The sequence below is a fragment of the Fukomys damarensis genome, unplaced genomic scaffold (genome assembly GCF_012274545.1).
Source record: "Fukomys damarensis isolate Sample0158 unplaced genomic scaffold, DMR_v1.0_HiC HiC_scaffold_3, whole genome shotgun sequence".
NCBI lineage: Eukaryota > Metazoa > Chordata > Mammalia > Rodentia > Bathyergidae > Fukomys > Fukomys damarensis.
The window spans coordinates 15992612-16019101 of record NW_022900915.1 but is presented as its reverse complement, the minus strand read 5'-3'; the positions used below and the strand labels follow the sequence as shown (position 1 = coordinate 16019101).

General features: G+C 39.0%; 1 protein-coding gene across 15 annotated transcripts in view; it reads left to right on the top strand.

Annotated features, from left to right (window-relative positions):
* Positions 1–26490, top strand: part of LOC104855158 (protocadherin gamma-C4) — a 171487-nt gene that overhangs the window by 118413 nt on the left and 26584 nt on the right. Inside the window, exon 1 of one of the 15 annotated variants that reach the window (XM_019206030.2) lies at positions 19244–19435. The exons of 13 other annotated variants lie outside the window; for them this stretch is intronic. In XM_019206030.2, the coding sequence (XP_019061575.1) occupies positions 19406–19435 (30 nt within the window). In that variant the 5' untranslated portion in view covers positions 19244–19405. One more of the 15 variants, XM_019206025.1, reaches the window with a different exon arrangement.

Genomic DNA, 26490 nt, shown 5'->3' with positions numbered 1-26490 from the left:
AATCCCAACACTTGGAAGGTTGAGGCTGGAAGATCCCTGTGAGTTCAAGGCCAGTCTGTGCCACATAGTGAGTTCAAAGCCAGCCTGCACTACATAGTGAGATTTTGCCTCAGAAAACTGAAAAAAAGAAAGTGTGTTGATTTCCAATTTTTGAAAATGATCCAAATATAATTTAAACATTGTTTTATAATTTAATTTTATTGTGATCCAAAAATATACACTCCATAACTTATACTGATATTCTTTTAAATTTGTTTTAAAAAATTTATGGTAGAAAATATGGTCTATCTTGGTGAATGTTCCTTATACACTTGAAAACTATATTCACCCATGCCTGTAATCCCAGCATTCAGAAGGCTGAAGCAGAAAGACTGATCACCAGAAGTTCAAGGCCAGCCTGGACTACATAGTGAATTCAAGGCCATAGGCCAGGGATTTAGCTCAGTTTCACTACGCCTGCCTGGCAAGCATAAGAACCTGAGTTGGATTCCTGGTACCAAGGGGAAAATAAAAGAAAGTTTCAAGGCCATCTTGAACTGCATAACAAGACCCTGTCTCAAAAACAAAAGCAACTATAATCTGCTTTTAATGGTCTGCAATCAATGGTGGTTGTTAAAAAGATGAGTTGAAAGTTTTGTTTAGGCCTCTATTATTTACTGATTCTTTGTCTACTTGTTCTATCAATCACTGGCAGAGGAGAGTTGAAATCTTTAACTATTAATATGGATTTTTTTCTTTCTCTTTTCAGTTTTACTAGTTTTTGTTTCATATGGGTTTTTCTATCTCCTTTCACTTCTACTGCTTTTTTATTTATATATGAAACTATATTATTAAGTGCATACAGTTTTTGAAACATTTTATTTTAAAATCACAATAGCAGGGCCAGGGATTTTGCTCAGTGGTTCTGCTGTCTGCCTTGAAAGTGCAAGGTTCCAAGCTCAATCCCCAGTACCAAAAAAATAAAAAGAAATGCAATGACAATAGTCTCTCAGAAATTGCAAAAATAATATAGAGCAGTTCCAGGTTTCTAACTTCTCCCATTATACTATCTTAAGTTATTGTAGTACAAAATCAAAACCAAGAAATTTACATTGCTACAATCTACAGGCCTTACTGAGATTTCAAGTTTTTAAAATGTGCTTATTGGGGGCCAGGGATTTAGCTCAGTGGTTCCGCCACCTGCCTCACAAATGCAAGGTCCTGAGTTTGATCCCTGGTACCAAAACAATAAAATGAAATGTGCTTATTTGTGTACATGTGCATAAGAATAGTTCTGTGTAAAATTACTATATGTATGGACTTGTATAACTTTCACTTTAGTCAAACAGATCTGTTCCATCTGCACAAACTTTAATTTTTAAAGAAGTATGTGATATCTCATTGTGCAACCCCTTCCCTGGAAGTGCTGCAAATAGAACCCAGGGCCATGTGTGTGCTAGGCAAGTGCTCTGCCAGTGAGCTACATCCCTAGCCCCATCACTGGGTTTCAACTTTCATATCTACAATGGCTAGTGATGTTGACTATCTCTTTTCTGTAGTTGTTATCCATATATTTTCTTCAGTGAGAAATCTGTGTCTTTTGCCTGTTTTCTAACTGAATTTTTTAAATGATTATAAGTGTTGAATTGGGAAGTTTTTTGTATATTCTAGACATAAGTCCTCTGTTAGATATGTGGTTTGGAAATATTTTCTTCCCATTTGTAGCTTATCTTTTCATCTTTCAACTGGGACTTTTGTAGAGCAAAAGGTTTTAATTCTAGTGAAATAGAATTTAGGGTTTTCTCTATCAATTTTATCTCTGTAGATCATGTGTTTGGTAAGAATTTATTATTTGCCCCATTTTTCTTCTAAAAGTTTTATCATTTTAAGTTTTACATTGTCACTTATCATCTGTTTTGAATTAACTTTTTGTGTATGATTGACCAATCACTTCACTAATAATATTTGTTCAATAGACTTTCATTCTTCCATTGCTTCACTTTGCCCAGTTGTCAAAAATCAGTTGGCCAAATAAAGATGTTTCAAGGGTTATGTTAAAGACTTGGGGTGGAAAGAAGGATAAATAATCCAATTTTATTCTTCAGGAAGTGAAAGAATACATAAGTTGGTGGCGTTCATGTTGACAGCCTAAGGTATAGCCTTAGCGTAAAACTATATCATAGCCAAGTATGGTGGCACACACTAATATTCCAAACTACTTGGGAGGCTGAAGCACAACGATTGCAAATTCAAGGCCAGCCTAGGCAGATAAGCAATATGCTGTCTCAGAAGTAAAAAGTGGGGGTGGTTTACCAGGAAAAAAAAGAAGAGAAAGGGGGAGATACAGAGACAGAAACTTATGGGTAAAATAATTATCCCATAAGTGAAATTAATCATGAAACTTACTTTTGGACTCCCATTTATGTAAGCCAAAAACCATTTGGCCTTACTGAGATGGGTCTATTTCTGGGTTTCCTATTCTATTTCATTGAATTATTCTTATTTCTCTGCCAATACCACAATGTGTTGATTATTAATTATATCTCTATTATGAGCATTAAGTTTGGATGGAGTAATTCCTCTTAATTTTTTAGCTATTCTAGGAGCTTTCCTTTTATATATAAATTTTAGAAGAATATTGTCAATATTTACTAAACAATTTGTGCTCATATTTTAATAAGAATCAGGTTAAACTTAGAGATCAAATGGGGAGAGGAGACATCTTCATTAAATCTTCCAAACCATTAACATTGTTTGTCTGCCTTTCAGCTTATTTCATTCTTCATTTTTTTTTCTTTCACTAATCTTTTGTAGGTTTCAGCCCACAAGTTCTGAGCAAATTTTGCTATACCTAAGTATTTCATTTTTGAGCAATTCTAAATGGTAGTGGCTTCAATTTTAGTTTCCATGAGTTCATTGTTAATATATAGAAATATAATTGATGTTTACGTGTTAATCTAGTATACTGTGACCTTGGTCAAATTAATTATTAGTTGTTAGAATTTTTTTTTTTTTTGGTTTTTTGAGACAGGGTCTCACTATGTAGTTGAGACTGACCTGGAACTCACTATGTAGTGCAGGCTGGTCTCGAACTCACAGCAATTCTGCCTCAGCCTCCCGAGTGCTGGGATTACAGGCGTGCACCACCACGCCCAGCAGTTTTTAGAATTTTCCTGTAGATTCTTTGAGTTTTTCTAGGCAGGGAATCAAGCAATATGCAAGTTGGGACAGTTTTTTTTCTTCCTTAGAATAGAGCTAAGAAACTATCTATTCCAATTTTCTGTAGGGTTTTTATCATGAATGGGTGTTGAATTTTGTCAAATGCTTTTTCTGCATCTATTGAGATGATCATATGGTTTTTGTTCTTCACTCTGTTAGTAAAGTGTATTGCATTTATTGATGTATGTATGTTGAACCATCCTTCCATCCTTGGGATAAATCCAAGTTGGTCAGGGTGTATAATCTTCTTGATGATCTTCTGTATTCTATTTGCCAGTATCTTATTGAGGATTTTTGCATCTGTGTTCATTAGGGAGATTGGCCTATAGTTCTCTTTTTTGGTTGGGTCTTTCCCTGGTTTTGGAATCAAAGTAATACTTGCTTCCAGTAATGAATTTGGGTGTATTGCTTCCCTTTCCATTTCATTTTGTTTTTTTGTTTTTGTTTTTGCTTTTGGTACCAGAGATCAAACTCGGATCCTTGTGCCTGTGAGGCAGGCGCCAGAACCCCTGAGCTAAATCCCCGGCCCCCTTTCCATTTAATTGAAGAGTTTAGAGAGTAGTGGCAACAGTTCTTCTCTAAATGTCTTGTAGAATTCAGCAGTGAAGCCATCAGGATCTGGGCTTTTCTTTGTTGGTAATGTTGTAATTACATTTTAAATTTTGCTGAATGTAGTTGGGGTGTTTAGACTTTTTAAATATTTTCTTCCTTCAGCTTTGGAAGTTCATATGTGTCTAGGAATCTGTCCATTTCCTCTGTATTTTCCATTTTATTAGAGTATAGGTTTTCAAAGTAGGTATTGATGATCCTCTGGATTTCTGGTGGTTCTGTTGTGACTTCACCTTTTTCATTCCTAATTGCATGAATTTGAGCCTTTTATTTCCTTTTTTGATAAGGTTGGCTAAGGGTTTATCAATTTTATTTATTCTTTAAAAAAACCAACTCTTTGATTCATTGATTTGCTTTGTATTGTTCTTTTAATCTCCATTGCATTAATTTTTGCTCTCATCTTTATAATTTCCTCCCTTGTATGAGCTTTCGGTTTGTCTTGCTCTTCTTTCTCTAGGAGCTTAAGGTTAAGCATTAGGTTGTTTATTTGAGCTCTCTCTGTTTTCCTAGTATAAGAATTTAGTACTATGCATTTACCTCATAGAAAACTGCTTTTATTGTGTCACATAAATTCCTGTATGGTGTATTGGCATTATTATTTAATTGTAGAACCTGTCTAATTTCTTCTTTAATTTTCTCTGTGACCCAATGGTTGTTCAGCAGGGTGTTATTTAATTTCCATATGTAGTTCTTGTGGTTTCTTAGGCTATTGATCTCCAGTTTAATTGCACTATGGTCAGATAATATACAGGGGATAACTTCAATTCCTTTGCATTTACTTAAGTGTGTTCTATGAGCTAGCATGTGGTCTATTTTGGAGAATGACCCATGTGCAGCTGAAAAGAATGTATATTCTGATTTTGTGGGATGGAAACTCTGTAGACATCTACTAAGTCCATTTGTTCTAAGACTTCGTTCAGTTCTGTTATTTCACTGTTGATTTTTTTGTCTAGATGATCTATTTGTGTCAGTGGAGTATTGAGGTCCCCCACTACAATTGTATTAGTGCTTATTTCATTTTTCATATCCATTACTATTTGTTTTGTATAGTTGGGGGCATTAGTATTTGGTACATATATATTTATAACTGTCATTTCTTCCCCTTGTATTGTTCCCTTTACAAGGATGTAGTGGCCTTCTTTGTCTTCTTAATTAGTTTTGGTTTGAAATCTATTTTGTCTGCAAATAAGATAGATACCTCCACCTTTCCCTGGGCTCCTGTCACATAGAGAACTGTTTTCTGTCCTTTCTCAGTCTATGAATTTCTTTGTGGATTAAGTGGGTTTCTTGTATACAGCATATTGGATTTTGCTTCTTTATCCAGTCTGTCAACCTATTTCTTTTGATTGATGAATTGAGGCCATTAACATTGATGGTTATAACTGTTATGAGTTGGCTTTTCATTGTCATGTTATTTTCCTGTTGTTGGTTCTTTTACTTTTTTATTTTTCACTCTATCCCTTTAATTTCTTGCCTTGCCTGGTATATTTGCTCTGTTGGCCCGTATGGAGTTGTGGTATTCATTTTCTTTTTCCAGGATATTGTTTAGAAGTGTTTGGAGTGCCAGTTTGGTGTTCATGAAGTTTCTTAGGAGTTCTTCATCATGGAAGTATTTTATTTCCCCATCAATTTTGAAAGATAGTTTTACAGGATACATCAGTCTAGGTTGGAACTTGTTTTCTTTTAGGACTTGAAATACCTCACTCCAGGCTCTCCTTCACTTGAGGGTTTGTGCTGAAAAGTCTGCTGTGATTCTGATGGGCTTTCCTTTGTATGTAATTTGTTTCTGTTCTCTAACTGCTTGCAGTATTTTGTTCTTCCTTTGGGTTTCTGGTTATTATATGTCTAGGTGTAGATTTTTTTTATCATGGCTAGTTGCAGTCCTATATGCCTCATTTATCTGTATGTCAAACTCTTCCCCTCTGTTTGGGAAGTTCTGTGTCATTAATTCTGTGAACAGTTTTTTTATGTCATTTGTACTTTCTCCTTCTACTTCATGGATTCCTATTGTCTTATATTATTCTTCTTTGTATCATCTAAGAGTTGTTGGATTGATTTCTCATGGTCCCTTACTGTTTTTAAGAGATCTCTCTTTTCATGGTCACTGACCACAATCTTATTTTCTATATCTGAAATTCTACCTTCACATTCGTTCATCCTGCTGCAAATGTTTTCTGTAGAGTTTTTAATCTCCTGGATATCTGAATCTGCTTCATGGATTCCATTTCTTTCCTGTGTTGAGCATTCAAGATATCCATTTCTTTCCTATGCTGGGCATTCATGATTTCCATCATGGTCCTGAGCTCATCTATTTTTTTTTTATCTGTTTCTGTTCTAGAGTTTCTAATCATGTCTTTCATTCTTCTCACCATCTCTGTGGTTATCTGGGAAATTATTTCTGTTTTGAATTTTTCTAGAGCCTCATTTATCTGTTTTTTTACTTCCTGTGCTATCAGTTCAGGGTGTCCAGATGGTTGACTGACTTTTCCACCTCATTTCACCCGGAGTTTACCTTTGATGGGGTGGAAGTCTGTGTTTGTGTCTTGTTTAAATGCCTTCTCATTTCTGTTTTTGTTGTTGGTACTGTCCTTGGTTTAATTCCTGATTAATGCTTCAATCTTCCAGATATAGCTGATCTTTAGATTTTGAGTCTCTAGTGTCTCTGAGACAAACTCATTTTCATTATACCAGAGAGGACAACTGATTAGATTAATCACAGCACCTTGGCGCAAGTGATACAATCAGCAACACAATTGCATCAAGCACAGCTTAGAAAATAACAATTTGTGGTAGTTATTAAGCTATTACCTTAACTGTGTGAATTAAATCAAAATCAAGGACCAGCCCAAAATATGTTTATAGTGAATAAACTCTTCAATATAGCAACTTTACCCTTCAGGATGGGGATTTAGAAGGAGTGGGGAGGGATGGATAGATAGGATAGAGAAAGTTTAGAAGTGATGTCAGAGGATCCAGGAAGGTCACACAAACTCTAGGGAACTGTTGAAGAGAAGAGGAGAAGACAGAACAAAATATACCCAAGAACAGAACAAACTAACAACAATAGGGAGGCTAGAGACTGTAATCACTTTTTTTTTTGCTTGCTTTTTTTACAGAATCACTTTCTTTTAAAACTAATGGCAATTGAGAGAAGGAAAAAGAAAGGGAGAAGAAAGAGAATAAATTTGAATTAGGATAGGAACAGGAACAAAAAGGGAAAGTAATGGAAATCAAGTTGGGAGAGAGAGAGTGAGAGAGAAAGAAAAGAAAAAACAAGATTAAAAACGGAAAAAAATTGAGAAAAGAAAAAGGTTAAAATATTTTAAATAATTAAAGATAAGTGAAAATATTACTTTGAAAATAAAAAATACAAATAGAAATAGAGGGCCTCCTTCAGGGTATGCCCCTTTTGATACAAGAGACAGCATGGGCAGGAGTGTGTGGGTCTAAGCTAATTAGTATCAGCAAGCCAGCAACTGTCCCCTGAGGTTCAGGCTGATTTCTGGCTGCATGGACCAAGTTGAGATCTCTGTCATCCTGCTGGGTTCTACTCTGCAAGGTTCTACTGCAGGTTCCAGCTGTCTTTCCCCTGAAGTTAGACAAGGTTCCAATGTGAGGTGCTGGTCCCTCCAACTTACCAACTATCGTGGTGTGGTGTGCCTTTATCACATTTTCTTCACTTTTCCAGTGGGCTTCAATTTTCATCTAGGAGCCTCAGAGAAGCCTTCTGTCTCTTGTTCGATGAGTGGGGGGGTGGCACAAAACCGTTATAATGGCACCCAGGCAGCTGGGCTCCTCTGTGGCACTGGGTGGAAGGGCTGATACTTCTTTTGATATGAGACTTGTTCCCAATTTGTGCTACTTTTGTCATTATCTTCTTACTTAAAATTCTGTGGATAAATCTGATTGCTTCTTAAACTGAGTCTGAATTCACAACTTTATCCAGAATACTCAGCTTGAGTGCTTGACCTGCCAAAATATATCTTCCATTCAGACGATAATTTCACTTACTCACCTTCCTTCTGCTGTCTCTGTTCTGGGTTCAAGTGATCCTCTGCTGTGAGCTGGTCTCCAAGTCCTAGAAAGGGAACCCAGGAAATCCTGGGGGTGTGCCTCTTCCCTTCCAAAAAGGCGGACAGCTGCTCCCTCCAGTGGGACTTGGGTGGAGACCTAACACTGACTGTGTCAGTTAGCCATTTTTCCCAGCCCATGCACCAAATGTTACAGAAGGAATTGGCTGGACTTATAATTTAACTTGTCCTGAGTATTTACCTAGGAATTCAATTTCATTGATTTCTGCTATTATATTTCCTTGCTTCTGCTTACTTTGTGTTTATTTTGCTCTTCCATTATTATCTCTTCAATTAGAAACATAGATTTATTTTTAACTTTAATGACCTTTTCTCTTGTCTTTAGTACTATGTATTTCCCTCTCAGGATGCTTTAGTTACATATATACCACATAGTTTGTTATGTTGTATCTTCATTTTCATTTAATTTGATGTAGCTTTAGTTTCTCTTTGAGACTTCCTTAGAATTGTGTAGTTTTATGTCCAAGTGTGTGAGAGTTTCCTATTATCTTTCTACTACGGATATTTAGTTGAATTATAATATGGTCAAAGAATACAATCTTTTCTTTATGTTTCACTTCTTTTTAATTTGTTGAAATTTTTTTCTGACCTTGGATATGATTGGAATATTCCATATATTCTTGAATGGAATGTGTATTCTGTCATCTTTTCTATATCCTTGCTAATAATTTGTTTGTTTTCTTTTTGAGACAGGGTCTTGCTATGCAGTTCAGGCTATCCTTGAACTCATGGCAATCCTTCTGCCTCAGCCTCCTGAGTTCTGGGATCGCAGGGATGTGCCACCATGCCCAGCTCTTGTTAGCAATTATATCAATTATCAAATAGTTGAATTCTCCAACCATAATGATGGGTTTGTCTAGTTTACTTTTTAATTCTATCAGTTTTTGCTTCATGTACTCTGAAGCTCTACAATTTGGTAGATATACATTTGAGATTACTGTATCTCCTTGATGGATTGGTCTTTTTATCATTTTGTAATGTCTCTCTTTGTCACTAGTAATTTTCTTTGAGCATATAGACATTTATATTTTTATAAATTTGGGGTAATTGGAATCAAAGAATAGTATAAATGATGCAGCTTAATCCATTAATTGAATTCCTCCACGGTTGGCCTTTCTGTTTTTGTTTTGGGTTTGGGTTTTTTTTTTGTTTTTCTGGCAAAGAAGATTAAGATATACTCTCTCTTGTTCCTGTGTCCTACTCCTTTTTTAATGTGATTTTTTTTTCTGTACCTGTCAAGTGTAGTGTCTATTTGTATATCTTTAATTCTGGACTGGCCTTGTGACAATGAATTGAAATAGGACCTCCAAAGGATATAAGGGAAACATTGTAACTCCCAAGTGACTAGATGTCCAAGGCACTGAGTTCCCCAAAATAAAACAATAAATTCTTAGGAATGACAGAGGTTAAGAGTAGGAAATTTTATTGAAGGAGAGACAGCTCTTGAGAGACACAGAACCAGAAATTGGGTTGCCCTGGGTATGCAGACAGTTAAGATGCTTAAATCTTCATGGGCCAGGGATTTAGCTCAATGGTTGTGCCACCTGCCTTGCACGAGCAAGGTCCTGAGTTTGATCCCTGGTACCAATAAATAAACAAACAAATAAATAAATCTTCTTGATATTTGATACACTGACCTCCTCATCATTTTTTTTCATTGAGTTTATTGATACTTTTTAGGTATATAATACAGTTACGTTCATCATTGGGATCTTGTACCTTTCCATGACAGATCTTGGTTCTCATTTTTTTTCCATACTGCTGCCCTCCTTTCATCCCCTCAAACCTCCCCTATTTACAAAGACTTTGTTTCCATTTTTTCCTTTCTTTTCACCATTTTGAAATGTTTTATTTCTGCTATTATATCTTGTACTGAGACTGATTTTATTTTGATAGTATTATTATTATTGCCACCCTAGTTTTCTTATGCTTAGTTTTTGCATGATATATCACTTTCACTCTTTGTATATAAAAGGAATTTTCAATAGCTAAGATATAGTTGAGTCTTGAGTTTTTGTTCAATTTCAAAGTATTCAACTTTTAACTGGAATATGCAGACATTTAATGTAATATTGACATGATTGGGATTGTGTTAGCTCTTTTGCCTTTTGTTTTATCCTTATCCCAACTTCTATTTATTCCCTCTCATCTTTTACCTGCCTTCTTTTAGTCTGAGTATGGGTTAGTATTTTATTCTGTCCCTGGTACTAGTCACTAGATATTCTTTTTAATTTTTTAAGAGCTTCCTCTAGAGTTTACAATATGCATCTTTAACATCATCATATGCCTTCAAATACTATTATACTACTTCACATAGAATGTAAATACCTCATAACAATGTACTTTCATTTCCTTCTTCTGGTTTTTTTGTGCTATTGTCACAATTTTGCTTCTGAATAAAAGCTCTGGTATATTATTTATGCATTTAAATAATCAATTATGTTTTAAAGAAAGTAAAATTGAAAAACCTCTAACATTTAACCAACATTTTTACCATTTCTGTCACTAATTTCTTTAATAAATGTAAATTTTTTAAATTGAGTTTATTGGTACTTTTTAGGTATACAGTACAGTTACATTCATCAGTGGGATCTTGTACCTTTACATGACAGATCTTGGTTCTTTTTTTTCCCCATACCCCTGCCCTTTCTTCACCCCCTCCACCCTCTCCTATTTACAAAGACTTTGTCTCCATTTTTTTTCCTTTTCTCATATTTTTTCTTTTCCCTTATTTCCTTTCCCCTATGATGTAAAATTTTTGAAAAGCAAAAATTACATACATTTATGGTATCCAACATGTTTGTAGAAATATACACGGTAGCATGGCCAAATCAAATTGTTTAGCATATGTACACATCACTTCACATGCTTACATTTTTGTAGTGAAAAAACTTTATGTAATAACAACTATTATTATTATTATTATTATTATTACAATACTAGGGATTGGACCCAGTGCCTTGGCACTGAGCTCCTCACCTCCTTTTTTTTCAGACTAAGTTGCTAAAGTGGCCAGGTTGATTTGAACTTGCAGTTCTCCTACCTGAACCTCAAAGAGTGCTGGAATTACAAGGGCACACCACCACACTCATTTTCACTATTTAATTTTTTTTTTGGACACAAGGTCTTATTATGTAATTCAGGCTGATCTTGAACTCACTATCTAACCCAGCCAGACCCATCTTAAACTCGGGGGAATCCTCCTGCCTTAGACTCCCAAGTGCTGGGATCACAGATGTGTGCCACCACCAGCACCATTTTTTTTTTTCTTTTAAAGACAGGGTCTTACTATGTAGTTCAGGCTGGCCTTGAACTCACTGTGTAGCCAGGCTGGCCTCAATCTCACAATTTTCCTGAGTCATGGCCTAGTTTAACCTTCATTTTTAAAAGATAACTTTGCTGGATTTAGAATTCTAAACTGAACTTTTTTTTTCTTTCAATGATTTAAAAATATTTTCCTTCAAAAAATATTTTCCTCCTTTTTTGCCTGATGTTTTTTTTTATTAGAAATCTATAATTTTTCCTATTTTTGTTCTCTTGTATTTAATATGTCTTTCCTCTGGTTAAGGCTAAATTTTTCTCTTTGCCAGTGATTTTCAGTAATTTGATTAAGATGTATCTTGATGACTTCTCTTCTCTTGTTTTTGGTACTGGGATTGGACACATGCTAGACAAGTGCTCTACCACTGAACTACATCTGTAGCCCTTTTTATTTTTTTATTTTGAGACAAGAGTCTTTCTGACTTTCCCAGGCTGCCTTGGAACTTGTGTTCATCCTGCGTCATCTTGAAAGTAGCTGGAATTACAGGTGTGGGCCACTTCAACTGGCTCTTCACTTTTGTGTAATCAGATGAATCAGTCTTTTCCTGTATTCCATTTAATTTTTGAGTCACAGAAATATTTCCTCATACCTAGTTTATAGAAACAATCATCATTGTTTTCATTTAGTATTTGGATGGTTTTTGGCTTTTACATTTAGATTTCTAATCAGTGTAAAATTTACTCCTGCATGTGTTGAGGTATGGACCTAATTTTGCCTTGTATTTTCCAGATGGCTATCCAATACCATTTGGATATCATTTAGAACTTTGTCTTCATCCAGTGATATGAGATAACATCTTTATTATGCACTAAACTTCTGTAATGCTAGAAGATCTTAATAATAAAAAAGTTACACTTCATTGGCTGGGGATGTAGCTCAGGGCTGGTGATGTAGCTCAGCAGTGCTGTGCCTACCTGGCAAGCACAAGGTCCTGAGTTCAATCCCTAGTACCAAAGGGTGGGGGGCTACATTTCACACCTATAGTCCCAGCACTCAGGAGACGGAGACAGAAAGATTGCTGTGAGTTCAAGGCCAGCCTGAATGCATAGGGACACCCTGTCTCAAAAAAAAAAAAAAAAAAAAAAAAAAAAAAAGCTACATTTCTTTAAAATTGTCAGTATATAATAAACTGAATTACTTAATGCATAAAAAAATAACAAGAGGGCTGGGGATTTAGCTCAGTGGTTCCAACAACCTACCTCCCAAGCACAAGGACACGAGTTTGATCCCTGGTACCAAAAACAAAACCAAAAACAAAACCTGGGGGTGCACTTGGGAGGCAGAGGCAGGAGGATTGCTGTCAATTTGAGGCTAGCCTAAGCTATATAATAAGTTCAGAGCCAGTTTGAACTGCAAAGTGAGACCCTGTCTCAATAAATAATAAATAAATAAATAGTAAACAAGGCTACCTACTTGGTAAGAACTAATACTAATTTAGATAGAAATGTAATAGTGGCAAGCTGGAGCAAAATTAAAACAAATTCTATCTCTCAAGAAGTATTTAGGCCTCTTGGAAGATTCTTATATGGAAAAAGCTTTGCAGGTAGTTTCCTGACACATTTAGGCTTTGTGATGTAATAAACAATAAAAGCATACTAATGTGATCAAGACCAGGAGAAAATACCATTCAAATAGGACAAAGTATAAATGTCTTTTTATATATAAGCTTTTATTCTCTAAAATCAGTTTGTTGTTCAAAATATTTTCATGAAATAATTTCTTCTTGTTCTAAAGATAGAATGAAACTTGTTCTTAAGATTGATATATCATGGGCCAGAGATTTAGCTCAGTGGTGCCGTCACCTGCCTTGCAAGCACAAGGTCCCAAGTTTAATCCCTGGTACCAAAACAACAAACAAAGAAACAGATTGATATATCATCTTTTCAGATCAAAGAATGGTAAATATTCAGGTAAATATTAAAGCTAAACTATTCACATTTTTCACCAAATCCTTGAATTTCCCACCTATCTAAGTTGAGGTAGGATTATCCATTTATATTCCATTTTTCCTAAAATAATGTCTTACTGGACGTAGTGATGCATGCCTGTGAGGTAGGATGATTGCTGTGAGTTCAAGGCCAGCCTGGGCTACACAGTCCAATGCCAGCCTGAACTGCATAGCAAGTCTCAAAAACAAAACAAAAAACTGTCACACACAAAAAAACCTACAATGATATCTTAGTATGACCTTAGGATCCTATTAAAATTGACAAATTAGATTGAATTGAAAGATTACTAGAAGGTAGTTAGGATTTTAAAAGGAATATATATCCTCCTGAGTGTGATATTTTGAAGAGAATTTTATTACTGACCCTCTAGGAAAATGTTAAATAATTTGACAATTAATATTAAAAACAATATCAGGTTATATTTATTGAGAGTACCAGGCAGGACCAACTTCATGAGCATGTGACCTATGCCATCCACACACGTCTAAGCTCCACTTGGCCCACCCCACCCAGTGGCTTGCTCTTGGGTTAATATTCTGCTGTCACTATCTTGAAATCCTTAATAAGTTTGTTTGTTTTGGTACCAGGATACAAACTCGGGTCCTTGCTCTTGTGAGGCAGGCGGCAGAAACACTGAGCTAAATCCCCAGCTACTTGATAAGTTTTTAAAAGGAAGCCCTCTATTTTTATTCTGCACTAGCCCCACAAATCAGCTAGCCATCCCTAATGCCAAGCACTACGTTTAGCAAGGAGGTCATATGATCTAATGTACAGTTTTGAAAGAAATCTTAAATTTCTGCATATGAAGTGGATTTTAGCCAAAGCAAAAAAGGAAGTAAGAATGCCACCAAGGAAGCTACCACTTTACTTAATGTGGCTTTGATGCAGGGAGTAACAGTGGATGGAGAAAGTAATTGTTTCCAAATATATTTTGGAAGTAGTAAGCATTGGTATGGATTGGCAATGAATCTCAGGTAGAGATGCAGGAGATGTTAAAAGTGACTTCTGAATATCAGACTGGACTAGAAGTGCTTATTATTATGAGAAAATCTGGGAAGGAACAGATCTGAGGGTGTAGTTAAGAGCTGGATTTGATGCTAAGTGAAAGAAGGCAGACATGAAAGTCTACACATTTTAATTCCCTTTTATATTTATTTACTTATTTATTTATTTTGCAGTACTGGGAATCAAACTCAGGACCTTGTGCTTCCAAGGCACCACTGAGCTAAATCCCTGGTCCTAATTCCCTTTACTCTAATTTTTAAAAAGTACCTTGAAGCCTTTAGAATGTCAACAGAACAGCTGCAATTTGTCTTTGAAATTTTGAAGTGGTATTCAGTTTGCAAAACTATTACTTCATATAAACTACATTAGAGACAACTAAAGATGAAAAACGACCATCCCCATATTTAATTCCTACTATGCACTAAGTAGAACCTGCTTTAAATTTCCATGCTGTACCAGGCAAAGTAGTGGTTATTGAAAATACCATCAGGACAGGGTTATTGAAAGATACATTCAGTATCGTGTTAACTATACAAAAAGAGGCTGCATAATTTAAAGGCTAATGTTACACAGCTTTACACTTCAAGTATTTTCTTTAAAGGGAGTCAGTTGTGTTTGGGGGATTAAAGAAAAGAAGGGTAGTAATAAAAAACAAGGTCCAACTTATTCATCATTATCTTCATCTTCCTCACTGTCATCATCTTCATCTTCCTTTTCTTCCTCCCCCTTCATTTTTTGCTGTTTTCAACCTTGATGACTTTTTTTTTTTCTGCATCAGGCTTTTAGCTCAGTATGTGGCAGTATCTTTGTCACGTTCCTTCAGCTTAGCAGCTTTCTCTTTATAAAGCCAGTTGTTATGTGCAGCTGTCTATTTCACATCTCTCCCAGTTTCTTTTTTGACATCACCAATGGAAAGGCCAGGATGTTCTCCACTGATATAGGGGTGATACTCAGAACAGAACCCAAAAAAGGCCAAAGGAGGTCCCTTGATACACTGGGATCTTTGAATTTTATTTTGGTTTTCCTTTCAGGAGAGAAGTAGATTTTCTTTTCTTTCTTTTTTTTTTTTAAGCAAAGTATTTATTTTTATATTTTAGATATACGTAATGATAACATTCATCATAAGGAATTTGTACCAGTACATGATATATCATGCTTATTCTGAGGGAAGTAGATTTTTATCCATAGTAGGCCTTGTCTACTTTTGCTATGTTTTCAAATTTTCCTTCCTCCTCAACAGCTGTGGTCTTCTGCCTCTCTGAGAATGTCTTAGAAAGCCCTGAGAAGTTGACTTAAGCATCTGAGTGCTGCTTCTTGTACTCTCTTGGTAAATTTGCACAAAGAATGAATATGGGGACATTTTGCCTCTTGGCTTCTTAGGATCTCCTTTGCCCATGTTTACTTACTTTCCCTTACTGAAGTATATAGTCACCCAGTGCCTGTATCTGCAGAGCTCAGTGCAGCGCAGTGGGGTCTATAATTTCTTTGTAATAAAATTCCTAAAAAAAGGCAGAATCATGAGATTGAGGTGTAGTTCTGTAGTAGAGTGCTTGCCTAGCATACAGAAGGCCCTGGGTTCGACCCCCAGCCTTGTGAAAGAAAAGAAAAAAAGGAAAGACAAAACTGCATAAAAAAGTACATCAGTGGTTGCCTAATGCTAATGTTAAGAGCAAGGAGGAGGGAAATTTTAGGGAGTCTTCTAAAACTAGATTATAGCATTGGAGGGTTGCTTACGTGAGTATATAAATTTAGTAAAACTCCTTAAATTGTATAGGTGGACTACATGGTATATATAAAGCTGTTACAAGATTTTTAAAATGATTGAGATGCCTGTGATTATATCAGTGAGTACTGTTATTATTCCCTTTTTATAGATAAAGACTATGAAAGAGAAGTTAAAAATTAAAATGTTAGGAGGTTAGATGTGTAGCTCCAAGATAAGAGCACTTGCTTAGCATGTGGAAGGCCCAGGGCTCAATCCACAACACCAAAAACAAACAATGAATATATCTTCTAAAAATGTTTCCCCCCAAGAAGAATGGATACACACAAATGAGTATACATAGTCCTGTATATTGTGGTTGCTATTCAGTTAGCATTAATAGGCTGGGTGTGGTGGCACACACCTGTAATTCTAGCACTCTGGACGCTGAGGCAGGAGGATCACAAGTTCAAGGTCAGTTTAGATTACATTGTGAGTTCAGGGCCAGCCTAAACTAAAAAGCAAGACCCTATCTCAAACCCCTCCCAAAAAAGTTAGCATCAGTAAGCATTGGTACATCAGTAAACATTGGGATTCAGTTATGGAGTGCATGTTTAACATGAGTGAGGTCCGGGGCTCAATCCTCAGTGCCTAGTGAAGATACGAGTCATCGTCTAAATGGCATGGTCTCTGTACTCCTAGAGTGTGTGCGTGTGTGTGTGTGAGAGAGAGAGAGAGAGAGAGAAACAGACATTATGCTTAAACAAAAATAGTTATAAAATCTTAAATCGCAGCCACGTGTGGTGGCACATGTTTGTAAGTCCAGCACTCTAGGAGGCTGAGGCAGGAAAATGGAAAGTTTGAGCACAGCAATTTGGTGGTAACTTAGTGAGATCCTGTCTCTAAATTTAAAATGCAAAGAGATCTAGGGACGTAGCTTCATGCCAGGACCAGGGTTTGATCTCCTATACCACAAATTTTAAATTTTACTAAATTCAATTTTTTAAAAGAAAGGTATTCTGAGAAAGCATAACAAAAGATCCTGCTCTTCACTGAGGCCTAATGGGAGACCTCTATTAGGAAATATTTAAGGTGAGTCCTCAAAGTCCTGTGGAATTAGCAAAACAAAGAAAAAGAAGAAAAGAAAGCTTTCCCAGGAGAGAAACAGCCTGTGGGAAGGCCCTGAGACCCAAAGGGCTTGGCTGATGACCACACAGAAGGCAGTGAAATGGAGCAGAGCTAAGGCTGGGGATTTAGCTCAGTGGCTCTGCTGCCTGCCTCCCAAGCACAGGGTCTCAGGTTTGATCCCCAGTACCAAAAAAAAGAAATAAAATAGAAAGAAGGTGTGAAACCTTGGGAAAGCTGCAAAGAATTTGGCATTTTAGTCCAAGTGCAGGGTGATGCTACCATTGAATAACTGGAGAATTATATGATCCAATTAAAATTTTAGGAAGTTCACCTTAGCTACTGTTGAGAGGGAATCCCAGAGTTTATGAGCTAGTTCATGAAGAGAATTTCCTTTATTATTAATTATTAGTTATTATTAATAGGACTACTTAAAAAATCCACCCCACCACTGGGATCCTACTCAGGACCTTGCACTTGCAAGGCAGGCGCAGTACCACTGAGCTAAATCCCCAGCCCTACTACTTAAATTTTAAAAAACCAGTTTTCAAAACCCAGATTAGAAATTGATGGGGAAGAGAAAAAAATTGATAAATTAGTATATCTATGAATAACCCACTAGATTAGTGCTTCTTAAAGTTTAATGTGCTTCCAGATCACCCAGATGTTTTATTAAAATGCAAATTCTAGTACAGTAGACTTAAAGTAAACCATGTTTTCATTTCTAACAAGTTTCCAATGTCTTTGCCATCGGTGACACTATGAGTAGCAAGTGACTGGGCCTGTATTCTCTATATTCGAATGTTTTTCATCCTAATGCCTACCAGTCTTCTTAGTGGTCTGGCCAATCATTAAATTAAACATTTAAAACTGGAGATTTAAAGAGGTGAATTAAAGTGTTAAGGACTTGGAGAGACAGGTAACAGGACTTTCTGTCTCACTCCCCAAATGTCCTATATATTAACTTTTCTACTACCTTTCTACCTGTGTTTAAAATTCGGTTCAGAAAGTTTTATATACAAAATGATGTCCAAGACAACTATATGAAAAGTGCATAAGGCTCTAAAATTTTACATCTGGGGAGGGGGTTTGCATCATTAATTGAAACTTACTCAGTAAGGCACATTACTGCCTTATGCATTTACTGGAATAGGAATCCAGGCATGCTTAGAGGTTAGTTTCTTGTCCAAGACAAACAACTCAACTTATTTCATACCTGACTCTTACACATTACCTCAATCATTGCTATTTGGTTGGTGATTACAATCCTTAATGCAGAAAAACCAAGGCTTTTTATTCTGTGGTAACATCTTTATATTTCTCTAAGGAGTTGATGTAGCTTTGCTATTATAGAAATTGTTTTTCCACTCTTTTTTTAACTTAAGGAGGGGGGAGTGCTATTCTTTATTAATAATTCAACTTCTCCTTGCATCTGTACCTAAGATTTCAAGAAAATAGTTGATCATATAAGGGGAAACATTTGAGAGATTTTGTTCTAACCAATTGGGAAACACAAGATCAGAAATTTTCACGTTGCTCTCAGGTTCTTAAATAAAAACTGAACAAAGACAGCCAGTTTTAAAAGAAATAAAACCTGAATTTTATTTTCATAAATTTTATAAGACAGGATTAAACAAACAGACAATAGCTCCTGCTGATTTGCTCTGCTGAGGAAGTGACAGATAAAACTGAATGGGAGGGGGGTGTTGGGGTAGGGCCCAGAGCCTCGTGACCGCTGGGCTAAAGCTCCTACCAATGAGCTACACTCCCAGCCCATAAAACTGCAAAGATCGACATCGCCACTGAAATACTAATTCCTTCTAACAAGTAGAGTCAGGCTACTTGTCTGTCCTCCAACAAATCTGATTTGTTGGCATTTTTACAGACAGCATTATGTCGTTTCCGGTTTGGTTTGATCCCCATTCTTATGATCAAAAAAAGCGATTAAAGTGTGTAGGGGCCCTGATATGGCTCGGAGACTGTCAAACAGCCAGCCTCATCGCCTCGCAGTGTGCTTTCCAGGTTGAAGTAGGTTTCTCTGTACGGTATTGGCAAGGAGCTCTGGTCGGAAACTCTGGCGGAGAGCCAGAGGAAAAGTGAAGTTCCTGGCGCTAGCGCGTGTCCAGCCAGAAAACCAGGCGCTAGCGCATTCTTCGTGCAGTTATTGGCTGGAACTCTGAGTGCCGCTGTCGGCCAATGAAGACGCTGGAGATCTGGCCCCGGCCCGTCCCCTTTCGGCGCCCCGGGATGAGGCAGAGACTGAACAGGCTGCGAGCAAATCAGAGGCACCCAGAGAGCAATGTCCGACTCGGCGCCCAGCGCCCAAGCGCTAACCCGCTGAAAGTTTCTCAGCGAAATCGCCGGGACGATCTGGACCCGCGAAGAGGAACCGCTCTCGTGTGAGATGGTCCCAGAGGCCTGGAGAAGCGGACTGGTAAGCACCGGGAGAGTGGTGGGAGTTTTGCTTCTGCTCAGTGCCTTGAACAAGGCTTCCACCATCATTCACTATGAGATCCTGGAGGAAAGAGAGAAGGGTTTCATTGTGGGTAACGTGGTCGGGGACCTCGATTTGGATCTTGGCAGCCTGTCAGCCCGCAGGCTCCGTGTGGTATCCGGAGCGAGCCGTAGATTCTTTGAGGTGAACTGGGAGACCGGAGAGATGTTCGTAAACGACCGTCTGGATCGAGAGGAGCTGTGTGGGACCCTGCCCTCCTGCACTGTGACTCTGGAGTTGGTGGTGGAGAACCCGCTAGAGCTGTTCAGCGCGGAAGTGGTGATCCAGGACATCAACGACAATAATCCCGCTTTCCCCACCGGGGAAATGAAATTGGAGATTAGCGAGGCCATGGCGCCAGGGACGCGCTTTCCGCTCGAGAGCGCGCACGATCCCGATGTAGGAAGCAACTCTTTACAAACCTATGAGCTGAGCCATAACGAGTACTTTGCGCTTCGCGTGCAGACTCGGGAAGACAGCACCAAGTACGCAGAGCTGGTGTTGGAACGCGCCCTGGACCGGGAACGAGAGCAGAGCCTCCAGTTGGTGTTGACTGCGTTGGACGGAGGAACCCCGGCTCGCTCCGCCAGCCTTCCCATTCGCATCACCGTGCTGGACGCTAATGACAATGCGCCCGCCTTCAACCAGTCTTTGTACCGGGCGCGCGTCTTGGAGGATGCACTCCCCGGCACTCGCGTGGCACAAGTTCGTGCGACAGATCTGGATGAAGGCCCCAACGGGGAAATCGTCTACTCCTTCGGCAGCCACAACCGCGCTGGAGTGCGAGAACTGTTTGCCTTAGACCTTGTAACGGGGGTGCTGACAATCAAAGGTCGCCTGGACTTTGAAGACACGAAACTCCACGAGATTTACATCCAGGCCAAAGACAAGGGCGCCAATCCCGAAGGAGCACATTGCAAAGTATTAGTGGAAGTTGTGGACGTGAATGACAATGCCCCGGAAATCACGGTAACATCCGTGTACAGCCCAGTCCCTGAGGATGCCCCTCTGGGCACTGTCATCGCTCTTCTCAGTGTGACCGATCTGGATGCCGGTGAGAACGGGCTCGTGACTTGTGAAGTTCCACCGGGTCTCCCCTTCACCCTTATTTCTTCCCTCAAGAATTACTTCACTTTGAAAACCAGTGCAGTCCTGGATCGAGAGACCATGCCAGAATACAACCTCAGCATCACGGCTCGAGATGCAGGATCGCCTTCTCTCTCCGCCCTCACCACAGTGCGAGTCCAAGTGTCCGACATCAACGACAACACTCCGCAATCTTCCCAGTCTTCCTACGACGTTTACGTGGAGGAAAACAATCTCCCTGGGGTTCCCATACTAAACCTAAGTGTCTGGGACCCCGATGCCCCACAGAATGCTCGTCTTTCCTTCTTTCTCCTGGAGCAAGGGGCTGAAACCGGGCTAGTGGGTCGCTATTTCACGATAAACCGTGACAGTGGCGTCTTGTCATCTTTGGTGTCCCTGGACTATGAGGATCGGCGGGAGTTCGAATTAACAGCTCGCGTCAGCGACGGGGGCAGCCCGGCCCTGGCCACCAACATCAGTGTGAACATATTTGTCACTGACCGCAATGACAATGCCCCTCGGGTCCTGTACCCACGGCCTGGCCAGACTGCCGTAGAGACGCTGCCTCGAGGTACCGCAGCCGGCCACGTGGTCTCGCGGGTGGTAGGTTGGGACGCAGACGCAGGACACAACGCCTGGCTCTCCTACAGCCTCTTGGGAGCTCACAACCACAGCCTCTTTGCTGTGGGGCTTCACACAGGTCAAGTCAGCACTGCTCGCCCAGTCCAAGACACAGATTCGCCCAGGCAGACTCTCAGGGTCTTGATCACAGACAACGGAGAGCCATCTCTGTCCACCACGGCTACTCTAACTGTATCAGTAACTGAGGACTCTCCGGAAGCCCGGGCCGAGTTCCCCTCTGGCTCTGACCCCCGGGAGCAGAATAAAAATCTCACCTTTTATCTACTTCTTTCTCTAATCCTGGTCTCTGTGGGGTTCGCAGCCACAGTCTTGGGAGTTATCATATTCAAAGTTTACAAGTGGAAGCAATCTAGGGACCTGTACCGAGCCCCGGTGAGCTCTTTGTACAGAACACCAGGGCCCTCTCTGCACGCGGACGCCGTGCGGGGGGGCCTGATGTCACCGCACCTTTACCATCAGGTGTACCTCACCACGGACTCACGCCGCAGCGACCCGCTGCTGAAGAAACCTGGGGCCGCCAGCCCCCTGGCCAGCCGCCAGAACACGCTGAGGAGCTGCGATCCCGTGTTCTATAGGCAGGTGCTGGGCGCGGAGAGCGCCCCTCCTGGTCAGGTAAGGATTAGCAGGTCATCCCTGAAGTCTTTAATGCTTTTTGATTCCTTCAGTTTGTTCAGGAAAGTATGGAGCTATTCCTTAATGATGAAGATGTTTTTTCTGATCATGCGTCCATAATTTCACCTGTTCCTTCCTAGATCAAACTTAGTGCCTTTGGGAGGGGAGTGGCCCGCTAGAGTGTGCTTTGTGGTCCCATTTCAAGGTGACGTTGCTTGATCCATCTGAGCACCCATTCACACTCTCAGCACTCATCTGCCATCACATTTATTCAAACTTGCTAAGGGGCACTTGAACTCTAACCCGGGCTCTCAGCACTCAGCTCAGCTTGGTATCACTTGCTGTGGCAACAATCCATTGATACCTCTAACCAGTGGCAGCTGCTAGGAGTATTAAAAACTACCTCTTTTGACTACCTTTCAAATAATTTTTACATCTACATTAAAATTAATGGCTTTTGGAAACTTTTCTTAATGGGTCCTGTTTCTTGTTTTCAGATAATTTCCTAGCAATGAAATAAGATTCTAAGATTTAAAAAATATATTTGGAGCACACTGCTGGAAATAATGGCCCGCTGCTTGCCAAATATGTTACTGTTTTTATAGTAAGGCATGAGCCTTGTAGAAGATTAGACAATATAAAGAAAAAAATAAAACTATAATCCCCAAACCCAGAGACAACTTCCTCAATTATAAAAGTAAGAATTTATTTTTAAAATAATCTAGCTAACCCAAAAGAATATAAATACAAATATTCCTCTAGTGTTGTTATTGATCTTTCCAGCATTATTTTTCTTAGATGTACACATAATGTGAAAGGTAGATAAATTTCTTTCCTTGGCAAAGTAAAATGTTCATTTATTCAGAAAGGCAAACTGGTGACTACCAGGCCTTTGTCTTGGAGACAAACCTGCACATGCTGTCAATTGTGGGAGAACCACTGTTATTTTCTACATTACTGCTATCAAATCTTAGATTTACCAGTTATACATATGAGGCTGTATCACCTCCCAACTACAAGTCCTGAACCAATTTACTGAATCTCCTTTTTATTCTACTTTCTCGTTTGCCAAAAAGGTATACTGGGTTTTATGGGACTGATGCATGATATACTGTATGTAAGGTATTTGGTATAATGTCTAGTATATAATAAGTGCTATAAATATTTGTTATTACTATTAGTTTTATTAGTCATTCACCCAGTCAAAATCCTAAACACAGCTTAGAAATGAGCAGATTTGAAGATAGCCTAAAATGACAAAGTAGATGAACATATGAAAAGACTTAGGCCAGGTGTGGTGATGCTTGTTCACAGAACCAAGTTTATTGGGCCGAGCCCAGCTTTTAAAAAATATACTATAATGTCATTTCCCAACTTGGGAAGAAATAAAATGGAATTTCAGTCATCTAAAGAGAAAATCTTCTCTACTACTGGCACCTGTAATCCTAGCACTGAGCTAGGAAGACTGCCTTGAATTCAAGTTCAAGGCCAGTCTGAACTACATGCTGAGAACCTGTCCCCAAAAAACAAAAAAACGAGGGCCAGGTATTTAGCTCAGTGGTGCTGCTGCCTGCCTTGAAAATGCAAAGTCCTGAGTTCAATCTCCAGTACAAAAAAAAGAAGGCCAAGGGTGGTGGCACAGACCTATCATTCCAGCTACTCAGAAGCCTGAGACAGGAAGATTACAAGTTTGAGGCCATCTTGGGCAACTTTGTCTCAAAATTAAATAAAAATCGGTCAATAGTGTAGGTCAGTGATAGAGCATTTGCTTAGCATGCTTGAGGCCCTTGGTTTAAACCCCCATACTGGGAAAGAAAAAAAAAGGAGGATGAAAAGTAGATAGAAGCAGCTGCTTCTAGATAAAACTAGATTGTCAAAAAGGAACACTTTGAGCTGGGTGTGGTGGCATATGCCTGTAATCCCAGCATTTGGGAGGCTGAGGCAGGAAGATCGCTGAGAGTTCGAGACCACCCTGAGAGTTCGAGACCACCCTGGGCTACACAGTGAGTTCCAGGTTAGTCTCAACCACATAGTGAGACCCTGTCTCAAAAAACAACAACAATAAAGGGGGCACACTTTGGGTTTTATAGGATTTATGCTTGATATTTTCCCTAGAATAATGTTCTCAAACTTGGGTACACCTTAAAATCACCTAGGAGAATTATAAAAATTGTGAAGCTCAGGCCACACCCCAAAATATTTAAAGCACAATACTTGCAGGTATGAATATTTTTCTAAAATCCCCAGGTGGTCCTAATGTGTAGTCACTTTGAAAACCACTTCCCTAGAATTTATCAGTTGATTTAGCATTTTATTTATTTATTTATTTATTGATACTGGAGATCGAACTTGGGCCCTTGTGCTTGCAAGGCAGGCAGCAGAATCACTGAGCTACATCCCCAGCCCTGTTTAGCATATTTATGAAGCAAAGTATCATGCTTGTGTTCACAGAACCAACTTTATTGGGCCAGGCCCAACTTTTTAAAAATATACTATAATTTATTTCCCAACTTGGGAAGACATAAAATGGAATTTTAGTCATCTAAGGAGAAAATTTTCTCTACTACTGGCACCTGGGTAATTTTTCAAAATCTAAAAAACTGGGTAGCCAGGCATGGTGGCACATACCTGTAATCCCAGAACTCAGGAGGCTGATGCAGGAAGATTGCTGTAAGTTCAAGGCCAGCGTGGATTATAAAGCAAGACCCTGTCTCAAAAAACAAAAACAAAAAAATCTAGAGCTAGGCAATGGAAATTGGGGTTCTTTTTGGTGAGAGAAAAAATTTTTATGATTAGATTGTGGTGGTAATTACATCTGTTTAGTACAGGTAAATATACTAAAACCCACCTTAAATAGGGGAATTGTATGTTATGTCAGTTATATCTCAAGAAAGCTGTTAAAACATCTAGAGAAGGAAGAATCACACAGTTGGCCTAAAAAGATATGTAAAATTAAAGTTTTATAGTGTTCTAATTCTAGTAAAGCAAACCATTCCTGTTTGTTTTAGTGTGAACTTGCAAATATAAATACAGTACTGCACATACTATTTGTTTAGGTTTAGACAAGTCTCTTAACCTCTCTGAACTCCAACTTTCTCATCTATAAAATAAAGATAATATTGGGCTGGGGATTTAGCTCAGTGGTGCCACTGCCTGCCTTGCAAGCACAATGTCCTGAGTTTGACCCCCTGTACCCCCCAAAAAAAGATGATACCTACTTTGCAAATATTTAATAAATTTTTGGGTGGATAAATGATGATATCAATGTGCATCATTTATTGATATCTCCTAAGTTCTGGACACTGTAAAAGGTGAAAAGACACTGCCCTAGCCTTATAGTACACAGAGTACTGTAGGAGATGCACATGCAAAAAAGGATAATGGGGACTGGCATTATGCAAAAGCAGTGGGCACAAAGGGGAATAACTACCTGAGTCAACATGGGGAATCAGTATGACATCAGTGATCATGCTGGAGCTAAGAGTTAAAGGTGGAGTAGTAGCTTTTCAGATAGTGAAGGGGCAAGGAGAGGCAAGACCTTTGCAGGAAATTCCATGCAGAGGGAAAAAGTTATTTAATTACTGTTGAACCTTAAAGTGTATGTGTAAAACAGTCTTTGCAGGAGATGAGGTGAAGTAGGGAGGTGGGAGTTAGATCCTGAATTACCTGTACACCATGCCAGGGATTATTATTTTATCCTATATTTTCAGATAGTGAAGGGGCAAGGAGAGGCAAGACCTTTGCAGGAAATTCCATGCAGAGGGAAAAAGTTATTTAATTACTGTTGAACCTTAAAGTGTATGTGTAAAACAGTCTTTGCAGGAGATGAGGTGAAGTAGGGAGGTGGGAGTTAGATCCTGAATTACCTGTACACCATGCCAGGGATTATTATTTTATCCTATATATAATGTTTTGGAGAAATTTTTCTGGCAGCTACTAACAAAATGAATTGGAGACTGTCACTGGAGACAGTGAACAGTTTGAAGGCTCTTGCAAAATTCGAGAGGATGGATAAATGCTTGACCTAGCACAGTGGCAGCGCAAACGGAGGGAGATGAGCACAATAAAATCATCAGGACTTGTTGATTGACATGATATAGGAAATGAGGGACAGGGATGAGTCAGAATGACCCCTGGGACTCTGACTAGGGCAGCTGGGTGAATGATGGTACAATTCACTGAGATAATAAATGCTAGCATAGACACTTTGCTAGGTCAGGCTGTTTTCCACCTGCATTATTCCCATGGCATGAAATGTAGGATTTGAGAGTCTTGGGGGGAAGTTGTTTCATTTGTTTTGTGTAAAAACACAGAATGCCAAATCCCTCTCCTTGAGACCAGAATATTACTTGCTGGCTTCACCATAGTCAAAAAGATATTTCTAAAATTCAAGGTTTGAAAAAACTAGGGGAGGATAAGAACATCATTTTTGCTGCTAGTTTTGACAAGCAGTGGTAACCTAGGTAAAGATTTGGATGAATTACCTCCTCCAGATCAGCCTGGATTTTTCTTTCTCTGTGTTCTGTCTGGTGTGTTTGTCACTCAGATTATAGCGTGAGGATGTCTATGGTGTACAGTGTGCTGTTTCCCTGCTCTGCAAGACAGTAGTATCCTGGCTGCCTGGATGGCTGGTAATGGTGGGGGTGGGGTGAGAT